Source organism: Marmota flaviventris, chromosome 20, assembly GCF_047511675.1.
Source record: "Marmota flaviventris isolate mMarFla1 chromosome 20, mMarFla1.hap1, whole genome shotgun sequence".
Lineage (NCBI taxonomy): Eukaryota > Metazoa > Chordata > Mammalia > Rodentia > Sciuridae > Marmota > Marmota flaviventris.
The window spans coordinates 14,082,913-14,108,117 of record NC_092517.1 but is presented as its reverse complement, the minus strand read 5'-3'; the positions used below and the strand labels follow the sequence as shown (position 1 = coordinate 14,108,117).

General features: G+C 45.1%; 1 protein-coding gene across 2 annotated transcripts in view; it reads left to right on the top strand.

Annotated features, from left to right (window-relative positions):
- Srgap3 (SLIT-ROBO Rho GTPase activating protein 3) overlaps positions 1 to 25,205 on the top strand; it is a 245,248-nt gene that overhangs the window by 113,535 nt on the left and 106,508 nt on the right. For both annotated transcript variants that reach the window (XM_027931911.2, XM_027931910.2), the window contains exon 2: positions 10,530 to 10,722. In XM_027931911.2, the coding sequence (XP_027787712.1) occupies positions 10,530 to 10,722 (193 nt within the window). The remainder of the gene's footprint in view (positions 1 to 10,529; positions 10,723 to 25,205) is intronic.

Below are 25,205 nucleotides of genomic sequence, written 5' to 3'. Positions count from 1 at the left end.
GATGATGTGGGAAAACTCTCCTGCCCACTTTGCTTTCCCTGACTGCCTCCTGCTCCAGAGCTGGTTTAGCCATCTGAGCAGGAGTACTCACAGGGCTGGGGACCTGGGCTTCTGCTTTTGGATCATGATGGGATGTGGGAATCTCCCCTCTCTCATCTCTTCTGTTCAGCCACAGGTGTATATTCAGGGATGTATAATGGTAATTTCCTAGTGAGTTTGCGACCATACCATTTCCTTTACATAGAGGAAGATTTTCCTGGTTGACAGTATCATCATCATCATCATCATCATCATCATCATCATCATCATATTAAAACATCATCAAAAAACATTTATTTACTAAATAACTGTTTTAATTTTTTCAAACATTAGCCTGTCTACAGTGCTTCCTTTCTGGGGCAGGGGTGGTGGTGCGAAGTGGAGGAGGAAATGCCAATCATTTCACTCAGTACCTTCCCAGCATATGTGTACCTCATTCACCCAAAAGCAGCAAGCAGATGTGGCTGACTTGGTATGCATAAGACAAGCTATCTGGCAAGTTATGCAGCCAGAAGACTCAATATTTAGGTAAAATTAGGCAAGTCACTGCACTCTTCTATGCCTCAGTCTCCTCCAAAAGCTGTAGTGTAGATTCAAGGAGACAACTCACAGGAAACACTTAAGATCCATAAATGTCTGCTCTTATTGCTTCCATTTTGCAAATGGGAAAAGCTAAGGCCCAGAGAGGTTACTTAGTCACACAGCTTGCCAGCTTCCAGACCAATCTCTGAACTTGGCCAAGTCTAATCCAGCTTTTGGCACTGCAGTGCCAGAGGCCGGTTTATAAGCCTGAGACCGCGATAAGAATTGAGAATTGGCCCCTTTCTGGAGCCCTAAGGAGCAGGGTTAAGGGCGGGCAGCACCGGGCAGAGCCTCCGGTGGATTCTGGAGTCAGGCAGGCCTGGTGTGGATCCTGATTCAGACAGCCTCTTTCCCTTCTTTGGATCTCAATTTCCTTCGCTGTAAAATTGTGTGATACCCACCTTTTCTTCTATGGTCAGATGTAGTGGTGGATGCTAACTGGCTTGTTGTAAAGGTTAATAAAGGAAAGTCCAGTGTCATTGGTAGGGGTCCTTGGTTCAACGAAGGAGGGAGAAGGAAACAATAAGAGGTGCCAGGCCCTGCATTATCATCTGCTGAGAAGGAATTGGAGGGACACGGAAACAGAGGAGTTCTCTCTCAATCACCAGGGCTGCTCCAGGCTGCACACAGGGTGGGGCGGGCTTGTGGCTGCCTACCCCATGCCCAGGTTGCCAGGACAACGCAGTGGCTGCGTCTGGCAGTGCAGCTGATGCTCTGCATAGCTGGGGGAGGAACCCGGGTGCCTTTGGGCTGTGGGATCTCCACCAAAAGCCGACTTTTTCATGTAGGGGAAGTTGGAGAAGGACTGGGGATGGTTGTAGGGGTAACAACCTAGGGGTAACATAGTACTCCTTATAGTCATGAGATGATCCCTGGAAAACACCTTGCTCAGTGCCCAACACAAGCAATGCTTATTGTGCTTGACTACAACAACAGGAATGGTTTGTTTACTGAGAACTTACTATGTGCCACATATCACACGAGGATACCATCTCTCACCTTTTTGGTATTCCAACCGGAAGATATTATTCCCAGAATCACAGAGAAAACAGAGACTCAGAGAGCCCCAGTGACTTCCCCAAGTGATGTCAATCAGATTTGGAGTCCAGGTAGGCTGTCCCCAAACTATGAACATGTGCCCTTCCTGCTAGGCCAGACCACCTCTGTGGGTAGCTGTTTGTCTGGTGTCCACTAGGTATCTTGGCATATTACACACATTATTTCTAGTCTGATCCTGGCTACCATCCTGTAGGGTAGGAATAGGTACCTGTCTTTTACAGATGAAAAAATAGCGACTCCCCTCCCCAGGGCAAGGCATATTATTCAATCTTGTGCCAGTGGTTTCAGAGTCTATAATCTGCCCGGTCTATCCTCTGGGCCACACGGTTTCCCCCAACACTGGAGTTGGAGAGCAGGGGACCCCTCAGGATGTTGGGCCTTGGGCTAGGCAATGAGAGTCTTCATGATTTTGCTGTTTGGGGGAGTTTGTGGACTCTTGTTAGAGGACATGTGCACACGTTCTGAGTAGTAAAACAGTGCATCCCTGCCTTTCAGGACCTTATTATCCACTTCAGGAAATCATAAATGGCCATATGAAGCAATAATAATAAATGATAACCATATCTAAACTTTATAAAGCCTTGAGCACAGTGCTGTCCAGTTGATGTTTCTGCAGTGAGGGAAATATTCTGCAATATGGTAGCCATAAGCCACATGTGACTTTGAGCATTCAAAATGTGGCAGGTGTGATGGAGGAATGAATTCTTTTGAATAGCCACATGTGTCCTGTGGCTGCTGGCTTGGACAGTGCAGAGGCAATGTGTGTGAAGCCCAGTACTGGGAGCGTTCTCTGCATTATCACTTACTGTTCTCAAAACAATCCAAGGTTGATTATTATTATTCCCATCTTACAGAAGAAACTGAGTGCCAGGGAAATGAGGAAGCCTGCCCAAGTTCTCCTAGGTGAACATGTGGCAGGGTCAGGAGTTGAACCACCTGGGGAGGTGAACCAAGCCCATTACATTGTACTGCAGAGGTGAGGTTCCCCTCCATGATGGGAATGCCTGAGGTCAAGGTCAGGATGCCTTGGGATGGATACAATGACAACCAGGCACAGGCCCAGTGCCAGTAGCACCAAGTTGACAGATGAAGTGTGGGTGGAGACAGGAGATAGGTTGGGTGGAGATCCCTGAAAGGGGCAGCCTTGGGAGCCCAGAAGGAAACATCTTGGCCCACAGATCTGGTGATGGTGGTTCCTTTCTCCTCTTGCTCTGGGTATGAGCCCTTGCTCTGCCACTTTTTAGTGGTCCTGGGCAAATCACTTCCCCTCCCCGAGTCTGAGTTGCTTCATCTATAGAAGTGATAAAACTGCGAGCCTCATGGGATGTCTTGATGATCAGGTGAGATCATGCCTAGGGCTGAAGAGTGTTGCCAGCGGTGACATTGTGTGCAGTTCATCCTTGTTCGCTCCTAGGACTTAACACGGGGTGTGGGGGAGGGTATGACAGAGTCCTCCATTGAGCAGAGGCAACAAATTCTCTCTTGGTCTTGACTTTCCAGTTGAGTCCAGACTGTGAAAGAGGGTTTTCTCCATTCCAGAGGGTACCAGAAAAGTCAGATTAGAATAAATTAGAATTTATTCATTTATTCATATGTGCTGCTGAGAATCGAACCCAGTGCCTCATACATGCTAGGCAAGCACTCTACCACTGAGCCACAACCCTAGCCCCTCTGGCCTCTCTTTTTAATCTAAGAGGGCTGTCTGCAGGCTGGGGACAGAGGCCTCTGGGGGCAAGTTGGCATTCTTAACTGGACAGACCTGTTAACCAGAGCTGCAGATTTGGCATCAAGTTTCTGGCTTTGTCTGATTTTATTTCCCTTCTCTTTCTATTATGGAAAATTTCAAACATTACAATAGTAAAGAAAACAATATAACAAGCCCCTTCCCCATATCTACAACTACAAATACACTTCAACAATTAACTAAATCAAGACCAGTTTTGTTTTACCCAAATCTCTACCCTTGGCCCTCCTCCTGACCCTGCATTATGAAGCAGATCCAGGCATGTCTGCTTTTTAAACAATTTCTCTGATCCTCTCATAAATTTCACCTGGGAGTATAAATTGGTACAATTTCAAGGGAGGGCAGTTTAGCAATCTTAAAATCCTCATGTGAATGCCTTTCGATCTGGCATTTCCACTTCTAAGAAGGTATCAGACATCATTATCCATTATGTACACATATTGGAATGCCACACTGTACCCTATAGATATGCCTCAATTAATAAATATATTAAAGAATAATGATCATACAGAGGATATTCCTACACATGTGCAAAGAAAAGCTTATATGTTATAACCAACTTATCGTTCAACAAAGGGAAATGGCTAAAAATTTTTAGAGTGAAATTTTACAGCGTCAGAAAACAGATAGAGGAATATCTGTATATGATGATGCAGACTGGTCTCCAGGATGAATTCTTAAAAGGAAAAGGTAGGGTAAAGAACACTGAATGAGGGCTGGGGATGTGGCTCAAGTGGTAGTGTGCTCGCCTGGCATGAGTACGGCCCGGGTTGACGATCCTCAGCACCACATACAAATGAAGATGTTGTGTCCACCGAAAACTAAAAAATAAATATTAAAAATTCTCTCTCTCTCTCTCTAAAAATAACACTGAATGATATGCTATAATCTGTATCCCAACAAGGGAATTAGTATATTTGAAACACACATTCCCCACGTGCCCATAGATAAATGCACATAAACCTGGTACCTTGGTAGCCTTGGTGGAAGGGAACTTAGTGGAAGGGAGCTAGGTGGGACTTGGTAGAAAGGGGAAATTTGGTGGAAGGCTGGTGGAAAGGGATGGGAGAGAGTCTTTTCTCTATCTGCCATTGTATCTTTTGAATTTTTGTATCTAATAATTCCCTTTTTTTCTTATAAACCTAAAAAATCAATTTTAAAAAAGGTGCTTACCCAAATAAGTTGAAAACTTATGTTCACACAAAAACCTGCACACAGATATTTATCACAGCTTATTCATAGTGGACCCCAATTGGAAGTACCCAATTGGTAAATGAATGAACAAACTGTGAATTAATTACTCCATATAATGGAATAGAATTCACTGACTGAAAAGAAATGAGCTCTCGAATCACAGACAGACGTGGAAGAGCTCTAAATACATATTGCTGAGTGAAAGAAGTGAAAGAAGCCAATGTGAAGAGGCTACATGGTATATGATTCCAACTGTGACATTTTGGAAAAGTCAAAATTATGAAGACAGGAACAAGATCAGTGGTTGCCAAGAGTTTGGGGAAGAGAAGTGGAGAAAAGGGGAGGGATGACTAGATGAAGTACAGGGGACTTTGAAGCCAGTGAAACTATTCTCTATGGTATTGTAATGGGGGAGATGTGTCAGTATTCATTTCAGACTTATAGATGTACAAACTCCAAGAGTGAACCCTAATGTAAAGTAGGGCTATTTAAATATTTTAAAATAATAGCATATCAGTATTGTTTCTTCAATTGTAACAAACATACTACACTAATAAAAGATTTTAATAATAAGGAAAACTAGGCAGGAGAAAGGGGACATGACATATGAGAGCTCTGAACTTTATGGACAAGGTTTTGGTAAACCTGAAACTTCTCCAAAACTAGTCTACTCATTTAAAAAAAAAAATCCTGATTAACTGGAAACTGAAGAATTTCTCTGTTCCTTTCATTTGTGAAGCTTATCAGGAGCTGGGGGTGGCCCCTGGGTCTTATGATGAGTGACAGCATTGGCACAGGCAGGGACAGCTATCTTTAGTGAGACCGTGGACTGGAAGATGAGCAGGAGCATGGTGGGGGATGGCTAGACAGTTGTAGAGTCTTTGCTTTGAATGCCAGAGCGAAGATTCAAATGGAGAGCAATGGGAAGCTATGGAGAATTATACCAGGAGAGTGACATAGATTTATGCTTCAGGGACCAGGGCTGCTGCATTAGTTCTGCCCCTTCTCTGGACCTCATGCCCCAGTTGATGAAACTAAGAGGTTGTAATAAGTGATCATTGAGGTCATCCTCAGCTCAATGGTTCTGAGATCAAAGCCTATCCCAACTCTCCTTCCTCTTCCTGCCCCACACCTTTTTATTTTTCTGCCACTCAGCGCTGTGCTGAGGCTGGATCTGTCTCCTCAGGGGAACATTGGCTGAACGAAGGCCATGGGAACAATCTGTTGTATTTTATTTTATTTTTTTTGTTTTCCTCTCTCTTTGAAATCTTCAAGGAGAAATGTCAAGTCCATGCCGGCTCCTAGCAGCAACTGGGAAGGGAGTTAGAGGTGCCGAGATGGGCAGTCAGATCCCCTGAGAGTTGCAGAACCAGAGCAGGCTACAGAGGATGCTCCTGCTGGGGCCTTTTCTTGCTGGAAAACCTTGGCTCTGACCTGACCAAAATGCTGGCAGGCCATTCAGGGCCCTGCCTGGAAGGCCCCAGCTGGTTGTGCAAACTGGGGAAGTTCTCTGCTCCTTCCAAATTGTTTCCTATCATCACAACGTGATTTATGAGCATTTCCTCTAAAATATGAGAACACTGGCTCCTGATGATACCCTGGAAGGGAGAAGGCAGCGGCTGTAGCATTTCTAGTAAGGAAGATCCCTCTGGCTCTCGTCTTGTCAGGAAGAGGATGCAAGAGGTAGAATACAGATGGGCAGAAGGTGCTTTCTGTTTTGTTTTAATCTGGAAAACAAGGCTAATCCACGAAACACAGGCCACGGAGCTCTGTAGGGACGCCAATCTTTCATACAGTGGAGAACATTATTGTCACTTTCTGAGGGATCTGGGGTTGATCCCTAGCTCTGCAATGTATATGTCACAGGCCGGTGACATCTCTTGAGCCTCTATTCCCTTTCCTATGGGGGGAAAATGGGAACACTAGAAGCACCTGTGCAACCCACGTTGGGGAAGCACCTAAAGTGCTCGGGCTGGGCCTGCCACTCTCCCTGCGCTGGCACTTATTGTTGGATTATGATAATAGCCGATGGTCTAAAAATCTTTGGAACAAAACATGGGAAGCATTTTCAGAGTAGTGTATAGTGTACATGATGTGTGTGGTATGTGTTGTGTGTTTTGTGCGTATGTGGTGTATGTGTGTAGGTATGCATTTGTGTCAGCTGAGGCTCTCATAATCAGTGCACTTGGGCAAAGGCACTTGATGAAGGTGAATGGCAGTTTGCTGTATAGATACCGATACCCTGTTGACCTACTGTGTATGCTGGGAGAATCTGCCTTCAGAGCTTAAGTTTCTTTTGAGAACATGGCAGATATGACATGCATACACGAAGGAACAAGCACACCATAACCAAGCACTGCCAGGCAGTCTGAGAGCAAGTGGGAGTCTGTGGGGAGTTGAGAGGAAGCCCCAGGGCAGCAGCGAGGACCTTGTAGGAGGAGCTGTGCTTGACGTGGGTTCCAAAGCTGTGGTTTTCTGCCCTTTTTTTTTTTGGCTGCCTACCCTCTAAATGAACTTTTTGAGGAAAAACAATCTCTTCCCCTTCACACATTTTAACTTGACACCTAAAATGTTTCATTCTAAGTAGCTACAAAGGATGTATTTCTGCTGTGTTTTAAATATTGACATCTTAGATTAACATTACACCACTTTTCCATCAAATGGAACTGGGTGCAGTGGTGCATGCCTGTAATCCCAGCCTCCAGCTGAGGCTGGAGGATCACAAGTTTGAGAGGCAAGCCTCTGCAACTTAGCAAGACCCTGTCTCAAAAAAAAAAAAAAAAAAAAGCAGGGGGGTGGCTAGAGATGTAGCTCAATGGTAAAGTGCCCTAGGCTCAGTCCCCAGTACCACAAACAAGCACCATCAATGGAAACTAAGTAACAGCATTTTTTTATTTTGTCTTTTTATTGAAGTATCATATGTAAATAGTAAAATGCACAGATCCTAATTGTGAAACTCAATAATTTTTACCATTGTCCCTGTCCGCTAAATCAAGTTGAGGGACATCTCCAGGACTCTGGAAAGCATCTTTGCCCCCTCTCAGTGAATAACCCCTCAAAGGTGACCACTTCTCTCATCTCTATCATGATAAACTAGCTTTTCATGGTTTCATTTGTTTTCGCTGCTTTCAGTAAACACAAGGTCTGTGGGTTTCAAGATTGCTCTGCAAATTAGTAGTAGTACATTCTCATTGTTGAATAGTATTCCACTCAATCATTATTTCACATTTAAAAAATCCCTTCTACTCTTACTGGATATCTAGGGGCATTTCTAATATTTGCCTATTAAGTTACTATACTTGTATATATTTTTGGGTGGAAATAAGCACTGATTTCTTTTGGAAAGAGTGGAATTGCCAGGTCATATGATAAATACCATAATACATTGGAATCCTTTGTTGTTCAGCAAAAATACCAATAAGCCAGCTGTGGTGGTGCACATCCATAATCCCAGCTACTCAGGAGGAGGTTGAGGCAGGAGGATTGTAAATTTGAGGCCAACCTGGGCAACTTAGTGGAGACACTGACTCAAAATAAAAACAAACTTTAAAAGGTGGAATGTAGTTCAATGTTTGAGGCCCTGGGACCCTGTGTTCAATCCCCAGAACTGTACATATACACACATACACAGAGGAAGGAAAAAATAACCAAACAAGTAAGAAATATTTACATTGGTCCTTTGTCTTCTGAAGTTCATAATTCCCTCCTACTTCCTTCACAGACTTTTACCTTAATGTATTATGGTTTAATTTTTGATTGATTATCATACTTCTTTTTATCCCAAACGTATATGTAAATTGAAATGAACATTTTACATTTGTCCTTTGACCATACAATTCTAAGGATCTTTCCTTTGGATTATTTTATCATTTTAGTGATTGCTAATAAACAGTTCATTAAAATAATATTAATACTTTGCAAATTTGATAGACTATTAGACATACAAAGTAATATTTTGTAGGAAATGTTTCTCATAATAAAATGGATGGGGTGGGAGATGACAGTGTTGCTCAAACTTCAAGGTACATAAGGATGACCCAGGGAACTTATTAAAATGCAGATTCTGATCCAGCAGGTCAGGGCTGGGGCTTGAGATTCTGTTTTTTTCTTCTCTTCTAGCTTTACTAAAGTATAATTGATATACAGAAAGTAGCATACATTTAATGTATACGTCTTGGTGAGTTTGGGCAGTTCAATGTTTTTAAGTAATGGTGATGCCTCTGGTCCATGAACCATACTTTGAGAGCAAGAATTTATAGTCCTTGATTAAAAAAATATTTGCTAGCACCAACATTTTGATTTGTCCCTCCCTGTTTTGACACCCAGATTTTTTGACACTTTGGGATGCTGTGCCACATTCAGATTCTGGATGCATGAAACGTTGCTCTTCCTCCTGTAAAATAGGAAACAGGACCATTGTGAAGAGGGAGAGTTTCACACCATCCAGATAGCGGCACTTTCTCAGGCAGAGCGGTTTTAAGAAAGAGTGGGAATGGACACTTCTTGCTGAGGATCTGAGGTGGATTTGTAACTCTGCCTGCACATCCCCTGGGGTATCTTTGTATGCTACAGAGAGGGTCTGCCCCATTTTGCAGATCGACTTTCCGAAGGATGCTAAAATGTTGCGGGTCACTATGTCAGATAGGGTGCATATTTGAGCAAGTAAGATTGGACATTGCAAGGACTGGATTGACAGATTTGGAGGCTCCACTGGAAGAGAAGTCCTGAGCAGTAACATTTGGGAGAGGGTGCTGAATGGCTTTGAATTCTGGGCTAAGGAGTTGGACTTAATCTTGAGGCAGAGGTATTTCTGAGTGGATTGCTGGTATGAGAAGAGTGTTTTGGAGAGACGATCTATTGAGAACTTCAGGAATGTCAGAGAAGGAGTTCGCTACATGGGGATGGTGGCAGTGACAACATTAGGGCTTGAAGATGAGATTGGCTGTAGTCATGAGCATTTGGCTTCAATTTTTTTAAAAAATATATTTTTTTAGTTGTAGATAAACACAATATCTTTATTTATTTATTTTTATGTGGTGTTGAGGATCAAACCCAGGGCCTCGCACATGCAAGGCAAGCGCTCTACCACTGAGTCACAACCCCAGCCCTTGGCTGTGATTTTGAAGTCTGACTCCCAGCTCTTGAACTTTTGTCCTGGTAATACAGACCTGGTTTGCCCCATCAATATTTCCTGAAGTGGGCTACATTCTTCTAGTAGCACTTGAGATGTTTATACATGGAATTCAAGGTAATTTAAAGCAAAACACAGCCGTGGCCTTGAATAACACTGAAACCCAAGAGCAAGCAGCATCCCCTTCACAGCCCTTTCTCTGTCTTTACTGTACCTGGAGAAGATCTTTCTTTAGCCCTCTCGGGCTGCCGTTTCCCTTTCTTGCTAAAGAGTAAGCAGCTGAGGCAGAGGGGCCTTTGAGGAACTGACTAGACAGAATTGTACAGAATTCTTGTTTTTGTTGAACTCATTTCCTATGTCCTAGGCTGCTCCTGGTTCTCCACTTTACTATAATGATATGCAGCTTTTCATTTTAAGCAAGTTCACATCAGTAAGAAAAGTGAGTCCATATACTTGATTATATGGAAGAAATAATAATTTAGCTGGTGGCATTATGGGTATGGTAAAAATTGTGGTGGCAACATGCAGTGATTCAAGTTTGGGAAACATGGGGTTAGATCGAGTGGCCAAAATGGCATGTGTCAACTCTTTGCACTAATGCTCTGCCGAGCAGGGTCTGGGGTCTAACCAAGGTCCAAGAGGCTCTAGGGATCATGCGGGGCTGCAAGGCAGGGGCTGTTTAGATTGCAGTGCCTGAGCTGGCATTGCTGGATCAGCAGGGTGGGTCCAGTACTGTCCCCACCAGCAGCCTAACTAATGTTTGGCTTCTTGCTTCTGCAGAGATCCGCACGCAGCTGGTCGAGCAGTTCAAATGCCTGGAGCAGCAGTCAGAGTCGCGGCTGCAGCTGCTTCAAGATCTCCAGGAGTTCTTCCGCAGGAAGGCTGAGATTGAGCTTGAGTACTCCCGCAGCCTGGAGAAGCTGGCCGAGCGGTTCTCTTCCAAAATCCGCAGCTCCCGGGAGCACCAGTTCAAGTGAGAAGTTGGCTGTGGGGTCCCAAGAGATGCGAGGGGCCACGCTGGACTGGGCGGGCAGTTGGTGGCAAAGCATACTGGGACTTGTTAGAGGCAAAGGGCGTCCTGTAAGATGCTGGTTCTGCAGGTTACTTATACCTCCAAGCCTCAGTTTTCCCAGTGCATAAAGTGAAAGACCAAAATAGTTCTTACATAGGTTGCTGTAGAGAATGAGTAGCCCAAGGAAAGTGTTTGTCATAAACAGTAAGCACTAATATTGCTTTTATTATTACTATCCTATCAAGTCCAGGCATGGATTAACCTTCATTTCTACCCACATGAGACCTCTGCCTCATTTCAGGACATTCTGACCCTGTCTAGTTGTGTTTTAACTGGGTAACAGCCAGCCCTCTTCTAAATTCCTCCAGCACAATGACCTTAAAATCTCTTCTTCATGGAATGGGTTCTCAAAGCATTCCTCTTCCTTGCACCCCTGGAGGACCAGAACCCTTTCCCTGCCTTATTTACTAATTTATGACACACAAACCTTCCCCAGTTGTGATTTCTCACACACCAACCTCTGAGTGTATAGAAGCCCCATCTGATTTGGCAGGCTGTGAACCCTGCAGCTGCAAATCATAGCCCTGGCTGAGCTGACTCTGGAGCCATCCTCTCCTTGGCTCCCTGGGCTGCAGAGACAGGGCAGTGTGGAGAGCTTGGGTCCCATCTCCATGTGCTCCTTCCTCTTGATTGGGAGTCAGTTCTCTCCCCATTCTAAGTGTGCACATGGGAGAGAGGGGGAGAGGTGGGACTGGAGACATGGGGTGGGGGGGAAGGTCCCCTGCTCTCTTGCATAGACTGTAATGAGCTTGACCAGCCCCCCATGGATTCATTAAGGGAGCCACCAGACGGAACAGGAGCCCCAGCTGGCAGTCGGGCCAGGAAGGCTGCTTGTCACAGTTTGAAAGTCTAATTAAGGTGTCGCCTAGGCCTGTGCAGCTGGGGCAGGCCCTCTGCACGATGCTAATGTGCTCATGCAGCCCCTGATGGCTTTTGGAGAGTCTCTAGATCATGTCGGACTCACCTTTGACTCCAGGGCACTGATTGACCCCTGACCGCTTCTTGTTTGGAGATCAGGGCACAGGAGCTGTGCTGTGCCCTGGGTCTTTCATCCTGACCATCCTGAAAAGCCTTGTCCTGCTGTCTACAGAATCTCCATTTAAGAGTTTTCAGGCCAAATAGCTTCTCAGTCTTGGGTGCAGGGCTTAGGACTTGTTTTATCCTCACTGCAATGGGTCCAGTTCTGGGCAGAGATGGGATATTTGTGAATGACAGGAAGAGAGGGAGGAAGAAAGGAAGGAAGAAGAAATGGAGAAGGGCAGGCAGGAAGGAAAGAGAAGCAGTGGAGAGAGGGAGTAAGGAAGGAAGGAGGAGAGAAGAAATAGAGAAAGGCAGACAGGAAGGAAGAAGAAATAGAGGAAGAAAGGAGGGAGGGAGGGGAAAGGAAGGAAGGAGAACAAAGGAAGGAAAGGAGGGCTGGAGGAAGAGAAGGAGGAAGGGAAGGAAGGGATTTACTTACTTGGTCTGTACAGTCCCTTCTGACTGAGAGATCTGGTTCAGAGAGGGAATCCAGTTATCCAGATCTCACAACAAATTAGAGGCAGAACTGGGACAGAGACCTGGGTCCCTTTCCTCTAAGTGCAGTGTGCTTCTCTCTGCTCTGTAGGCCACGTCTCTTAGCTGATCTCTATCCACCTGCACAATGGGAATATTTACAGCTGCCAGGAGGTTCTGTGTTCTGGGTTAGACTCACCTGGGATGAGTTTTGTACAGGAGTCAAAGAAAGGCTCTGGCGATGACTCTGGGTCTCCCTGGGGCAGGCTGAGCATTTGGAGAGCAATATCGTCATGTTTCTTTTCTATCAGCTCGTGCTTCTACTCTAACAACCCTGACATCTTTGCTGTTTCATAATCCTGATGATAACCCAGGGGAGTGAGTTTTATCCCAAGCAAACTGCAAGCCAGAAAAGCCAAGTAGCTTCTTTGACCAAGGACACAGAGTGAGCTGTTGGGCTTGAGAATCCAGGGTTCCTGTCTTCCAGGTTGGCTTCTCTCTCCAAGAAGCCATGGGATCCTTTTTTTTTTTTTTTTTTTTTACTTAAAATGCATGTATTGAGGGCCTCTTTCTTCCTGGGACTGGGCCCAGTGCTGACAACACTAAGGTAAATAAAGCACAGTTTCTGCTCTTGAGTACTGAGTCAAGGGCATAGCTCAGGGATGCTGTAATTTGGCATGGTTGGTTCAGGCACCCAAGTGGCTGTGCCTTTGAACCATCAGCCCTCAGCATTTAAATGTCTCTTGCTCTGGAAACTTCCCTTGATTCTGACCTGGTGCCTTTCCCTGTCTGCCCACAATATTCATATGTTCCTCTTTACTTATTCACTTTTTATTTACTGAGCATCTACTGCATTCCAGTCTTCAGGTCTATGGTGGTGAGCAAAATAATCTTGATTCCTGCCATGGTGAAATTTATATTTGTGGAGGAGATAATTGAACAATAAAGCTTAAAAAGCTAAATAAAAGAAAAGACAAACTTTAATCAAATGATTTTCAAGATGAGCATTCTGGTTGTCTATTCTGTGTAATAGCAACATGCCCACTTTTGATGTCTCTCCTGATTTAATGGGTCAGGGATGTGGACAGGACTTAGTGGGGTGATTCTTCTGCTTTATGTGGCATTGACTGGAATTGCTCAGTGATACTAACCTGGTGGCTTGTCTGCTCTGGAGGGTCCAAAATGGCTTTACTCACATGCCTAGTGCTTTGATGGGAATGGCTACAAGCCTGGGCCACTTTCTCCATGTAGTGTCAGACTGTAGACCCAGTAGCTCAGGACTGGGAGAGAGCAAGATGGCTTCCATGGAGCTCATAAAGGCTAACCCCGGACCTGATCCCCTGGATCCTATTGGTCAGAGCAATTTCAGCTCTAGCTCAGCTTCATGGGAGGGGAGATGAAGCCCTCCTCTCATTGGAGGAGTGTTAAGAGCTTGGCAGTACTCTTTCATCCTTCACACTGAGTAGTGTGGTAGTCATCGCATTGAAGACTTCTTCAGGAAGTGGTGCTTATGCTAAGACCTGGAAGATGGAAGGGAGCCAGCTTTAGGGACAGTGTGAGAGGGAAGGAATCCCAGGTGACTAGAAGTAGCTGAGGGAGACTAAGAAGTCCTTGAGGCTCGCAGAGAGAGGCTAGCATGATCCAGGTTTGTATTTTTCTGACTACTGGGTTGGAGGGGCTGAGGATGGAGTGGAGCAGACTCCAGGGTGTGGGTGCAGCTCCTTAGGAAGGAGGTAATCAGGACCTGGGGGCAGAGTAGAGATGGCAAAGTAAACACCTGTGAAATCTCTCAGTGGTGGGAAGAAGGAAGGGAGAAAAATCAAGGGTGTTGCCCTCTGTTGACTTGGGATAGAAAGAAGTTGAGGAGGAGGGTGAGGCAGAGTCACCATCCTGTCTTGTCCCCTTCTGATCACTGTCTCTCCCTTTGCATGGGCACTAGACTGCAAGCTCATACGTGGTAGAGAGGGTGGCTGGTGAGCTGGGGGGATAGTCCCTAGTACCTAGGGCAGGTCTTGGCACATGTTGGCACTAAATATTGAGTGAATTAATGAAATTTAGGTGCTGATTAGAATCGCTGGAGATGTGTGTAGACTACGTCTTTTTCCACCTTAGGAGCTGGGTGATGTCATTTGGGCAAAATGTCACCCACTCAAGTGACTGATACCTGGCACTGTGTTGCCGAGATGACAGAGTAGACCTGGTGGTAGTTTCCCTATCTGGAAAATGGTGATTAACCGAAGACTAGAGCTGGTTTACAAAGCTTGGACAGATGGAAGCTTGTCAGAAATGCAAAATCTTGGGCCTCACCCCTCACCTGTGGCAAGACCCAGGAAACAGCATTAACAACCTCTCCTGGGGGTTTTAGTGTCCATTCACTTTTTTTCCCCCTCCCAGTCCTGAGGCTTTAACCCAGTGACACTCTACCATTGAGCTACATTCCCAGCCCTTTTTATTTTATTTTTAAATTTTGAGACAGAATCATATTAAGTTAGCGAGTCTGACCTTGAGTTTACAATCTTGCTGTTTTAGCCTCTCGAGTCACTGGGGTTACAGGCATGTGCTACTGTGCCCTGCTATCTATTCACTTTTTTTTGTGGGGGGTACCAGTGATTGAACCCAGGGGGCACTTGACCACTGAGTCACATCCCCAGCCCTATTTTGTATTTTATTTAGAGACAGGTTCTCACTGAGTTGCTTAGTTGCCTCGCTCTTACTGAGGCTGGCTTTGACCTCTCCATCTTCCAGCCTCAGCCTCCTGAGCATTTGGGATTACAGGCATGCGCCAACACGCCCAGCCTCTATTCACTTTTTTAAAAAATTGTTTTTTAGTTGTAGATGGATACAATACCTTTATTTATCTTTATGTGGTGCTGAGGATCGAACTCAGTGCCCCACACATGTTAAGCAGGCACTCTACCACTAAGCTACAACCCCAGTCCTCTCTTCACTTTTAAGACCCATGCAATACAGAATGATAGTTTTCTGGATGATAAATGTTTTACAGCTCACTTTCAGGCTGCACTGGCCTTCCCTCCTGCTCACCAGTATAAAATCCACAGTCCGCTGCCCTTTTCAGGCCAGGCCTAACATGAGCTTGGCTTTTTCTTTTGAGGGCCTGGAGCTGGAATTCCTTCCTGAGTGGGAACATGGCATGGAGGTTGGCAAATAGGGTTTCTGAGAACCTACCTCTTGGGTGGATGGTCTGGCCCAAACAAGTTGGGTAATTCTGTGAAGTTCCTGGGATGAAGACTTCTGCTTCCTCCAGAGAAATGTTTTCTAAAATACTTTTTTTAAAAAATATGTTTTTAGTTGTAGATGGACACAACACTTTTATTTTTTTTTTAATTTATTTTTTATATGGCACTGAGGATTGAACTCAATGCTTCACACGTGCTAGGCAAGCACTCTACCACTGAGCCACAACCCTAGCCCAAAGTATCAGTACTTTGAGATGTATGTTAGAGAAAGAGAGCAAGAGGCAGAGAGGCAGAGACGAGGAGAGAGAGAAAGGAGAAAGAGAATGAGAAAAAGAGTTCTAAGTTTGGGGACCACTGGCTGCTATTATCATCCCTCTTCAAGATTTTTGACATGACTTAGCATATGGAAGGCTGAGAAGTTTCATAGTAAATAAGCTTTTTGCCTTCTTTCTGAAAGCTTTTGACCATGGAACTTTTCTTTCCATAACATGTATTAATATTTCATACACTAGCACTCCTTAGGACTTAATTTACAAAGCTCTGCTCTAGACAAACAGCAGTTTCCTCCCTTAGAACGGATGTCCCAATGCTCCATGTAAACGGTCCACCATATTTGGGGTGACAGAGGCCCCTTGTATTCTGATCCCTTCATTTTTAATGGTCCTCACCTTCCTGGGGATATACCTGATGAAGACACACTATCCAGAGGGGCTTAGTGTTGCTCACTGCCATTTGGACCACTGTGGTGAGTGGGTGGGTGGGGGGCAACAGGGAAAGCTATTCTATTATGCTAAAAATGTTTGGGGAAAGTCAGAATTTGGCTAGTTAATGAATAATATTCTATGCAAATGTTCTGGACCAGGGAGGTTTGGAGTATCTTTCAGCTTCACAGAGCTGTTGAGAGAAGAGGATTCCAGTGAATAAGTAAGCTCATTTCCAAGAAAACACTTTTTCTTGGGGATAAAGCATTGCAGTTTTTTTCCCCCCATAGATATGGTAAAATTTAGATTTAGCCTTCCAGATTATCCCTAAACAGAGAAGCACTCTTGTAGTGTATAAATTGAGCCCATAAATGTGCAAAGGATTCAGGATTAAAAGGTTTGCTCAGGGGCTGGGATTGTAGATCAGTGGTAGAGTGCTTGCCTAGCATGTGTGAGGCATTTGATTCTCAGCACCACATAAATAAAGAACAAAAAGGTGGGGCTGGGGATGTGGCTCAAGCAGTAGCGCACTCACCTGGCATGCGTGCGGCCTGGGTTCCATCCTCAGCACCACATACAAACAAAGATGTGTGTCCGCCAATAACTAAAAAATAAGTATTAAAATTCTCTCTCTCTCTCTCTCTCTCTTTAAAAAAAAAAGAACAAAAAGGTGCTCAACAACTAAAAATATATATTTTAAAAAAAAGGAGGTGGGGATGGAGAAGGACCTCAGATAGGGCTATTGTCTCTGTTGCTAGTTGTTACTATTACCATAATTAGAATACAGTTTTTTGTAGAGACAGACAAGGCAGGGCACCAAAGATAGCAGGAAACAGTTTTATTTGGCTGCAGCCAGGTTCAGAGGGCACAATTTTCGTTGTAATCAATTAATCCCCTGAACCCAGAGTTCAGATAGTTTCAGAACTTAATACCCAGCGTGTAAGGGGAGGGGCTCAGAAGTTCACAGTCTGCAGAAGTTCACATAAAAGCAGCTTTTTCTTTCACTGTTCTGGGCAGGTAAGGGAGAGCTTCTTCTCCCCTTTCTTTTCTCCCTCTGCCAGCTGTTACCCAATTGCTCACTTCTCTTATCTTAGAAATGTAGACATTTTTGTGAAGCTCCAGCTCAAGGCCAGAGGCCTTGTTAAAGAATTTGTCTTTTTTTTTTTAAATCACATTTTGCATTTGCAAACACACTTCTACAAACTACTATACTGAATAAATGTGAAAAACTAGTAAAGGGGGCGTTTAGCACCTGGAGGGCTGATTTCTTCCAGGCCAGTGACCAAGTAAAATAAGCAACAAGAAAATAGGAAATTTACCTACATTGAACTCTTTTGCTGATCAAAATCAATTATGGTGAAGATATCTGGAGAAGGTTAGTTGAGATTTTCTGTGGAGGAGGGGGTACCACTACACAGTACAAGTACCCAGTAATAAGTTTAATTTGTTACATACCCTTCATATCCTCATGACCACGTGCTCTACCAGATGAATAATATGCATTGTCTCATTTGAACCTTCATGGTAAGCTGTGTGCTCTGGATGACAGATACCTCTTTATATCTCTAGTTTAAAATATTGTGGTTTTGAGAAATAGTTATTTGCCCAGAAAGACACAACTAGAACTGGTAAATGGCACAGCTAGAATTTTAATCTTCCTTTTTCTTACTCCAGAATGTAAACTGCTTCCAGCCGCACTGCATGACCTTGGGTTCATTTCATGCCCCCTCTGGTCTGGCTCAGTGATTCCTGACCCTAGTCAACCATCTGACCAGGCTAACTCCTACTCAACCCACAAAGGCCAGCTTAGGGCATGCCTCCTTTGCAGAGACCCTGTGGTAGGTCCCAGGCCTACAGTCAGTTGCTCCTTTAGCCCAGTTAGTTGTGTATCTCTTTCATGGGGCTCAGGCTGTATTATCAGGGAGTGATCAGGTTTCATTCTGCGGGCTACTTGAAAGCAAGGAGCCATTTCTAGTCTCTGTCTTGTCTCTCTCATCTCTCTCTCTCTTTCTCTCTCTCTCCCCCTCCCCCATATGTGTGTGTGTATATACAATTCTGTATGTATCTATTTTTCCGTCCATCCACCTACCTATCTACCAACTTACGTACCTATCTATCATACTCTATTCAAAATTTTTAATGAATTGCTTTGGAGGCTTTCTTTAAATATACAAATGGAATAGGTTTCTTTTTTGTGGCTATAGGAGAGAAGTGAGGCCAAAAGGCCTTTCAGAGAAGCAGGCTTCAAGTCAATCTTGATTCCATTAGCCTGAGCTGTCTAGCCATAGAAAGGGCTTCCCCTAGAGGTGCTGAGTTCTCTATCCATAAGGGTGTGCACTCAAAAGCCAGGTATTTTTTGGGGGAGAGGTTTCTATAACACGATGAATAAATAAACCCCCCACCCATGTTCCTCAAAATAAGGGAGGGATCTCTGATGACACAGAGAGACCATAAATACTGAATTATCTTTTTACTTCTCTTTCAAACTTTTCAGTGGCCTCAGGAAGAGATTCTCAGTTTGGTCCTAGTGTGTTGTTAATACTCTGTAATCTCTTAATGGAGGCCGACCTCAGGCTTCAGCACCCTCCTAAGATTGAATAGTACTGTTTTGTTTCTTTTTAATTTTTTTGTTCAGTTACCTTTTATTAATGGCAAATGATGCTTTAAAAAAAACAACCTAAGACTAAGGAATATCCTTTGTAAATAAATTTATTTAAATAGAGAAAGAAAAACAGATGATATTAAACATGGTAGCATGTAGGAATAGCTGAAGCCAGTATCAACTGATCCTGGGACCTCTTCCTGATCCTTCTGGAAAATGAACATCTTTCATCTCTACCTTCTCCATTAGCCATCCTCTGATTTTCACTGCTGGAAATTATTTTAAGACAGGGGGCTCAGCCTAGAATCTGGTCTTTCCTATGGTTGCAGCCCCTTTTTCCTCTTCCAATTTCTTCATCTGGCTTTCTCAACTTCTACCCTAGAATCCTCAAAGACTATAATCAGCAAATTCCAATATCTGAATCAGGATGCAACCTATCCATGTATGTATATGTTTGATATACATATAAATATGAGCATCATTTAATTTTTATATTAAAAATGAAAAATAGATGTTGTAATAAGGGAAATTTTTAATGAGTAGTAATAAATAGGGGTTTAGTTTTGATTCAATTCCGTGAGTAAAATAAGATAATAATGACCTTCAAAGATTCTGTAGGACCTCACACTTGTCAAATTCTGTCACCAGACTTCAGCTGCTAAAATCCTCCCAAACATCCTGGTGGTGTGGAGAGAGTCAGGGAAGATGGCATCATTCCCACCTGACAGGCAAGAGACCTGAAGGTCAGGCAAGTGAGCCCTCTAGCTTAGGCTTCACAGCTGACCGGCAAAAGAACTGGCCAGAGGAGCTGTGAGCCGGGGCCCCTTTGTCTACCCCCATGTGGTACACACCATGTGGGGCACCATTTTTCAGGTGGATAAACCAAGGCAAAGAGGCTTGCAGGGAAGAGGATGATGGGGTTGCCCAGGGACTGGTTTCTGGGCCAGGAACTTTCATTCAGCAGGTCAAAGGTGGACTCAGAGGTGCTGCTGGACACCAGAGCTAGTGTGTTATTACCATACTGAGTTGTCCAGAATGGGATCCCAAAGGAACCAGAGCAAGTGAATAAATCTGCCGCAAGGTGGAGAGTGAGGCACGAAACATTTGCTGTGGGCCTCGGCACTCACATAGGAGTTTGCAGGAGGAGAAGGTAACAATGAAGAATGATAACCAACATTTTTTGAAACCCTACTGTGAATGTATGTTTGTCTACATCCATGATTCGTTTGATTTTCCCAACAACCTAGTGAGACAGTAATAATAGTAATAATTATCATTTGTTGGGTTTGATACTCAAAGCGTCATGTGAATTGTCTCATTTAAATCCTCAATGCACCACTCTGAGGCAGTTGTTACCTCATTTTATAAATAAAGAAAAAGTTTAACTAACTTCCCAAGTTCACTTCATTGATAATGGACAGAGGAGGCACTTGAACCCCATGTGGCCTCTGATTCCACAGCACCTGTGTGGGTGAGCAGAGCCCACTTTGGCCAGGTGGCCCAATGAAGGAATTAGTCCCCTTCAGAATGACTCTGTCTTAGTGCTGCCAAATAGCAGTGGAGCCACTCGCTTGCCTCAGAGGGGGGCCGGCGGGGGAAGGGAGTCACAAGAAATGTGGACATGTATTGAAATATCACACTGAACCCTACTAACATGTACAATTAGCACATGTTCATCAAGAATAAAATAAGCTAAAAGGACAGAAAGAAATATATAAATGAAGAAATCCATCACTGCCTTAGCTACAATAGCTTTCTGGAGAAGACTACTGTGAGCAGAGAAGGGACAAGGGAGGTGACAGATGGGGTAGGCCCAAGTGCCAGCTACTAAGAGCAGATTAAATCTTCTGCATCTATGTTTCATGGCTCCTCTCATGGGCACCAGAAAGATGTCTGAGGCATTCTATGAACTCTCCTTGGGCCTTCCTGATCCACTTGTCCTGATAGCCTGTTGGGGATTTTATCGTGTCCCCCTCAAAATTCATATATTGAAGTCCTAAAGACTAGGGTCCTCACAGAGGTCATCAAGTAAAAATGCAGTCATGAGGGTGGGCCCTCGTCAGACATGACTGGCAAAGGGGAGCTTTGAACCCACAGAGGATGCATGGGAAGAACCTGTGCAAGAATGAGGACCGAGACCAAAATGATGCTTCTCCACACCAAGAAATTCCATGGAACTCCAGCAAACCACCTGGAGCCAGGGTAGAGGCTGGAGCAGGCTCCACCACCCAGCCTCAGAAAGAGCCAACCCTTCTGACCCCTTGATCCTAGATTCTAGCCTCCAGAACTGTGAGACAGAAGTTTTCTGTGGTTTGAGCCACTCAGTTTGTGGTCTTGTTAGCACAATTCATGCAAGTAGTAGCTGCTAGCACAAACTGCTTCTGTTCTGCTCCTGAAGAACAGAAAAACTAAGAAATTAGTGTACCTGGGTGCTCATCTTCAGGACTCTACCTTGTGCTACCTCTCTGGCCTTGTTTTGATCCCTTATCAAGTCCCCATCTGCCCTCTGGTTATGCCCACCTCCTCTCAGTTCTAGAAGATGCCCATGCACATAGGGCCTTCCCACTTGCTGCTAGAGTACTCTTTCTGATTCCTGTGCCATCCTTCTGGTCCTAGCTTAGGGACACTTTTTACCTAGCGAACAAATATTTTATGAGAGCAGACTGTGTGTGCTTAGCCCTGCCTGGACACCAGAGAAACAGTGAGAGAGGGGGACAGAGACCAGGAACCAAGGAAAACAAACAAGCAGATGCCAGGTTTGACAGTGCCATTGTAACAATGAGATAGGGGAGTGTGATAGAGATGGGGAGTTGCCGAGGGGCAGGGAGGGCTCAAGGAGGGAAAAACACCTCAGCTAATGGCAATGACAAGAAGAACCAGCGTGGCCCACTGACACCTTCCCTAGGTAAGGTCACCTTCATCTTGTTACGGTCTCTCCAGGCTCACAGTCTGCCTCAGCATCCCAGTTGTCTATCTGCGTATGTGATTATATGATTGTTATATGAGACCCTTACTAGACCAGAAGCTCCAGAAAGCAGGGGGTGTGGCTCCTTTTGTTTACCATTGCTGGGCACAGACACGCACTGGGTTATTATTTGCTGAATTAATGATTCACACTACAACAAGAAAATGTGATGAATTCCAAATCCTGCTTGGGGAAGCTTAGGGTAGCAAGAGGTTAACCACACCTTTCTGGCCCTGAAGGTAATTGAGGTTACATTTTTCAAGAGCAAGTTTGCTGGCACAGCCTGAGCAAGCCCAATAGAAGGTTTGAGAACATCCTGGAAGGAAGCAGGAAGTCAGTGATAGGGATTTGGCACCTGGGGCCGGTGTCAGCTGCAGGATCGCCTCCCTCCCAGAGGGACCAGGATCCCAGGGCAATGGATTTGGATTCATCTACAATGTGGGGCTCTGCAGCCTTGGAAATGGGTTCTGTTCACTGAACGGAATTTTCCGGCCCCCAGCCGAGAAGCTGGAGAGGCTAGCTCACTGCTAATTTCATTTTCCTAACTCACCAGCTTGGCAAGGCCCAACTTCTCCAGCTTCAGTCTCTTGGAACCTCATACCCACTTCCCTTAGCCAAAGAAAGAAAGAAAGCTGTGACTCACCAGAAATGTTCATTGCTATTTTCTATCCATAAAAAAAGAAAATATATACATATGCGAAAGTTCCAACATTATGTCTTAGCTCAGCAGCTTCTGCCTGCTGAGGAGACGCTTGGATGCAAGATTAGAAAAGCAGAAAGGTCGCTCGAATGTGCCTTCGATGAGAGAGTGCCTGCCTGGGTTTATTCTGACATCTTCCCAAAGCAGGCCTGCAGAGCAGGCAAAAACGGCTGCTGGTGTGGGAGCCAAAGGGTTCCAGTTTCAACAGTGGGCCCTGAAAAGATTCCAGAGGGCTAGTGTCTGGCTTTGCCATATGTGACCTGGGTGCCTCTTTCTATGGTCCCAGGATAATTCAGATGACTTAGAGGGGGCTCTGCACATTAGATCCTGAAGAAACCCCCAGCCCCACCCAGCCCCTCTCTTTCCTCTTTCCACCTTGCTTGCTCTGCTCCTTTTATACAAGCCTTTTTCAACTCCTTAAATGCACCAAACTCCCTGCCCCAGGGACCTTTGCCCATTCTGTTCTCTCTGCCTGGAATCTTCTCCCACCTATCCTCCGCCTACCCTCCCACCTTTCCCTGGCTCCCTCCAACTCTTCCTTTAAAGCCCAGTTTAATGGCCCCTTCCTCAGGGATGCTTCACTGACCTCCAAAGTCAGGTCCATTTGTTCTAGGCTCGCATGGCACAGTACTCCCTTCCTCTCTAGCACCTTCTGCTGATCTCACTCTGTGCACATCTGTGGGAGGCCTCGAGGGATGGCTGTCTCGCCCATCATGCTGTTGGCTCTGTGGAAGCAGAGCTGCCTGTTTTCTTCACGATCATGTCCCAAGTCTGGCTCTAACAGAACAGTCAACACAAATGCTTTGAACAGATGAGCTGCCGAAGAATGGCTGCTGAGCTCTTTTTTGTTATTTAACTCTATGGTTTGAGTAGCCAAGCCACAGGCTGACCTGAATAAAGTCACACGACTAGGATGGCAGACACAGGTGAACATCCACCCCTAAGTCAGGTGTCTTTCTGTGCCAACATGCTGTGCAACATGCTGTGGCCCCTCCTTGGCCCAGTGAGGTGGTGAGTCCCTGGAACCATGGGGTCAAGGTTCCACAGAGTGGCTGGCTTCAACCCTGACCCTGGCTGTGGACAGCTCATCTCATCCTTTTGGTCTACACATGAGCCACACATGAGGGGGGCCAGAATTGGGCAAAGGTGAGGAAAGCAGAGCCAGCAGTCTTCTAGGCCAACGTGGACTGGAGAATGGGCCTGCTGATTGGATGGCGGGTGTGGAACAGCATCTCTGCAGAGGACAAGCTGGCTCATTGTCACCTCCTAGCCCTCTTCCAAGTCACCAGCAGGAGTGGAGATATGGTAGCCTGGCCCTACCTCCTCCCTCCAGCTGCTGCCTCACCAGGCTTCCTGGGGATCTGCCTCATCCTCCAACGTGGTTGTGTGCCTTTGTAAAGTGTCCCTTGTCATTCTGTGGTTTTGCAAATCATCCAAGTACTTGTGGTCAGCTTCCACGTTTTTCTCTTTAGCCCAGAGGCCTCCATCTAGATGCTCCATAGTCCTTTAGACTTGTCACATTCAAATCGAACTTGCCATCTTCTCTTCTTGCCTCACCTCTGACCTGCTCTTGTCCCAACAAAGGCCACTTCTGCTCCCCCAGGTCCAAACCAGAAAACTGGGGGGTCATCTTGTACATCATTTTCTCTCACTCAGTTACCACCCCAACCCCAACCAACCAATCTCCCAAATCCAATCAGCTTACTACCTAAGTATCTATCCCTCCACTTCTGTCTTGGGCACCTGGATGCCACCCTCTTCTGCACAGTACTGAAGTGAAGGTTTACAAATATGGTTTTACCCGTTCACTTCCCAGCTTTAACTCCTTCTGTGACTTCCTGCAAACCAACTCCAAGATGGTCTGTTCTCTTATTGAAACTCCAACTCTATAATGGGATATAGAGGCCCTCAGACATGTGGCATCCACCTAATTCTCCAACCTCATTTGTCACCCTCAACCTCATTCTAGAACATCACTTGTAGATCCCCTTGGCTGCATTCAGCTCACCAACATGCCCTCCTGCTTCTTCCTGGGCTTTTGATGACTGTATTTCTCTACCTAGAAAGCTCTTCCTGTGAAACTCCAACTCTGCCTTTACTTCTCAGTCTAGAAAGTGCTTCCTCTAGGAAGCCATTCATGACCACATCACCTCCAGATTTGGGGGAGATGGCTCTCTGCTCCATTTCCCCCTTCCTATGACAACATTCTCTTCTCCTGCATCTTTCTCCTACTCAGGTGGAAGGCTTGGGGGGGCAGGTGCATTGAAGCACTCGTTTGTACCCAACATGCACCCCCCCACCCACACACACATACTCTCTTTCTTCTTTCTCTGAAAATCTTATGAATGAAGACCTTTCATCTGCTCTCTTCAACCTGACAAGTCTTGAGTTGCTGCAAAATAATTTCCTCCTCTTATAGTTCAGTCTTCCTTTCTGCTTCTCTGCTTACGTTACTTTGGCTGGGTGACCTAATTAACAGTCCTCAAGCTGTCCCAGTACTACCACGCCTCTTCAAGATCACTTGTCTTTTTCCTTCCCTCTGAAATCTACCTTCTGGCTGTGACTTCCATGTATTTTGCACTTTGAATTCCCTGATGCTGTTCAGTTCCTGCATTCCAAGTTGAGCTAAGCCCCTAGAGCATTTTAGGTAACAGCTCAATTATCTCATCTCTCCTTTAATCTTTCCATTTCCATCACCACCTTGGAAACTGTAAGGAATGGGATA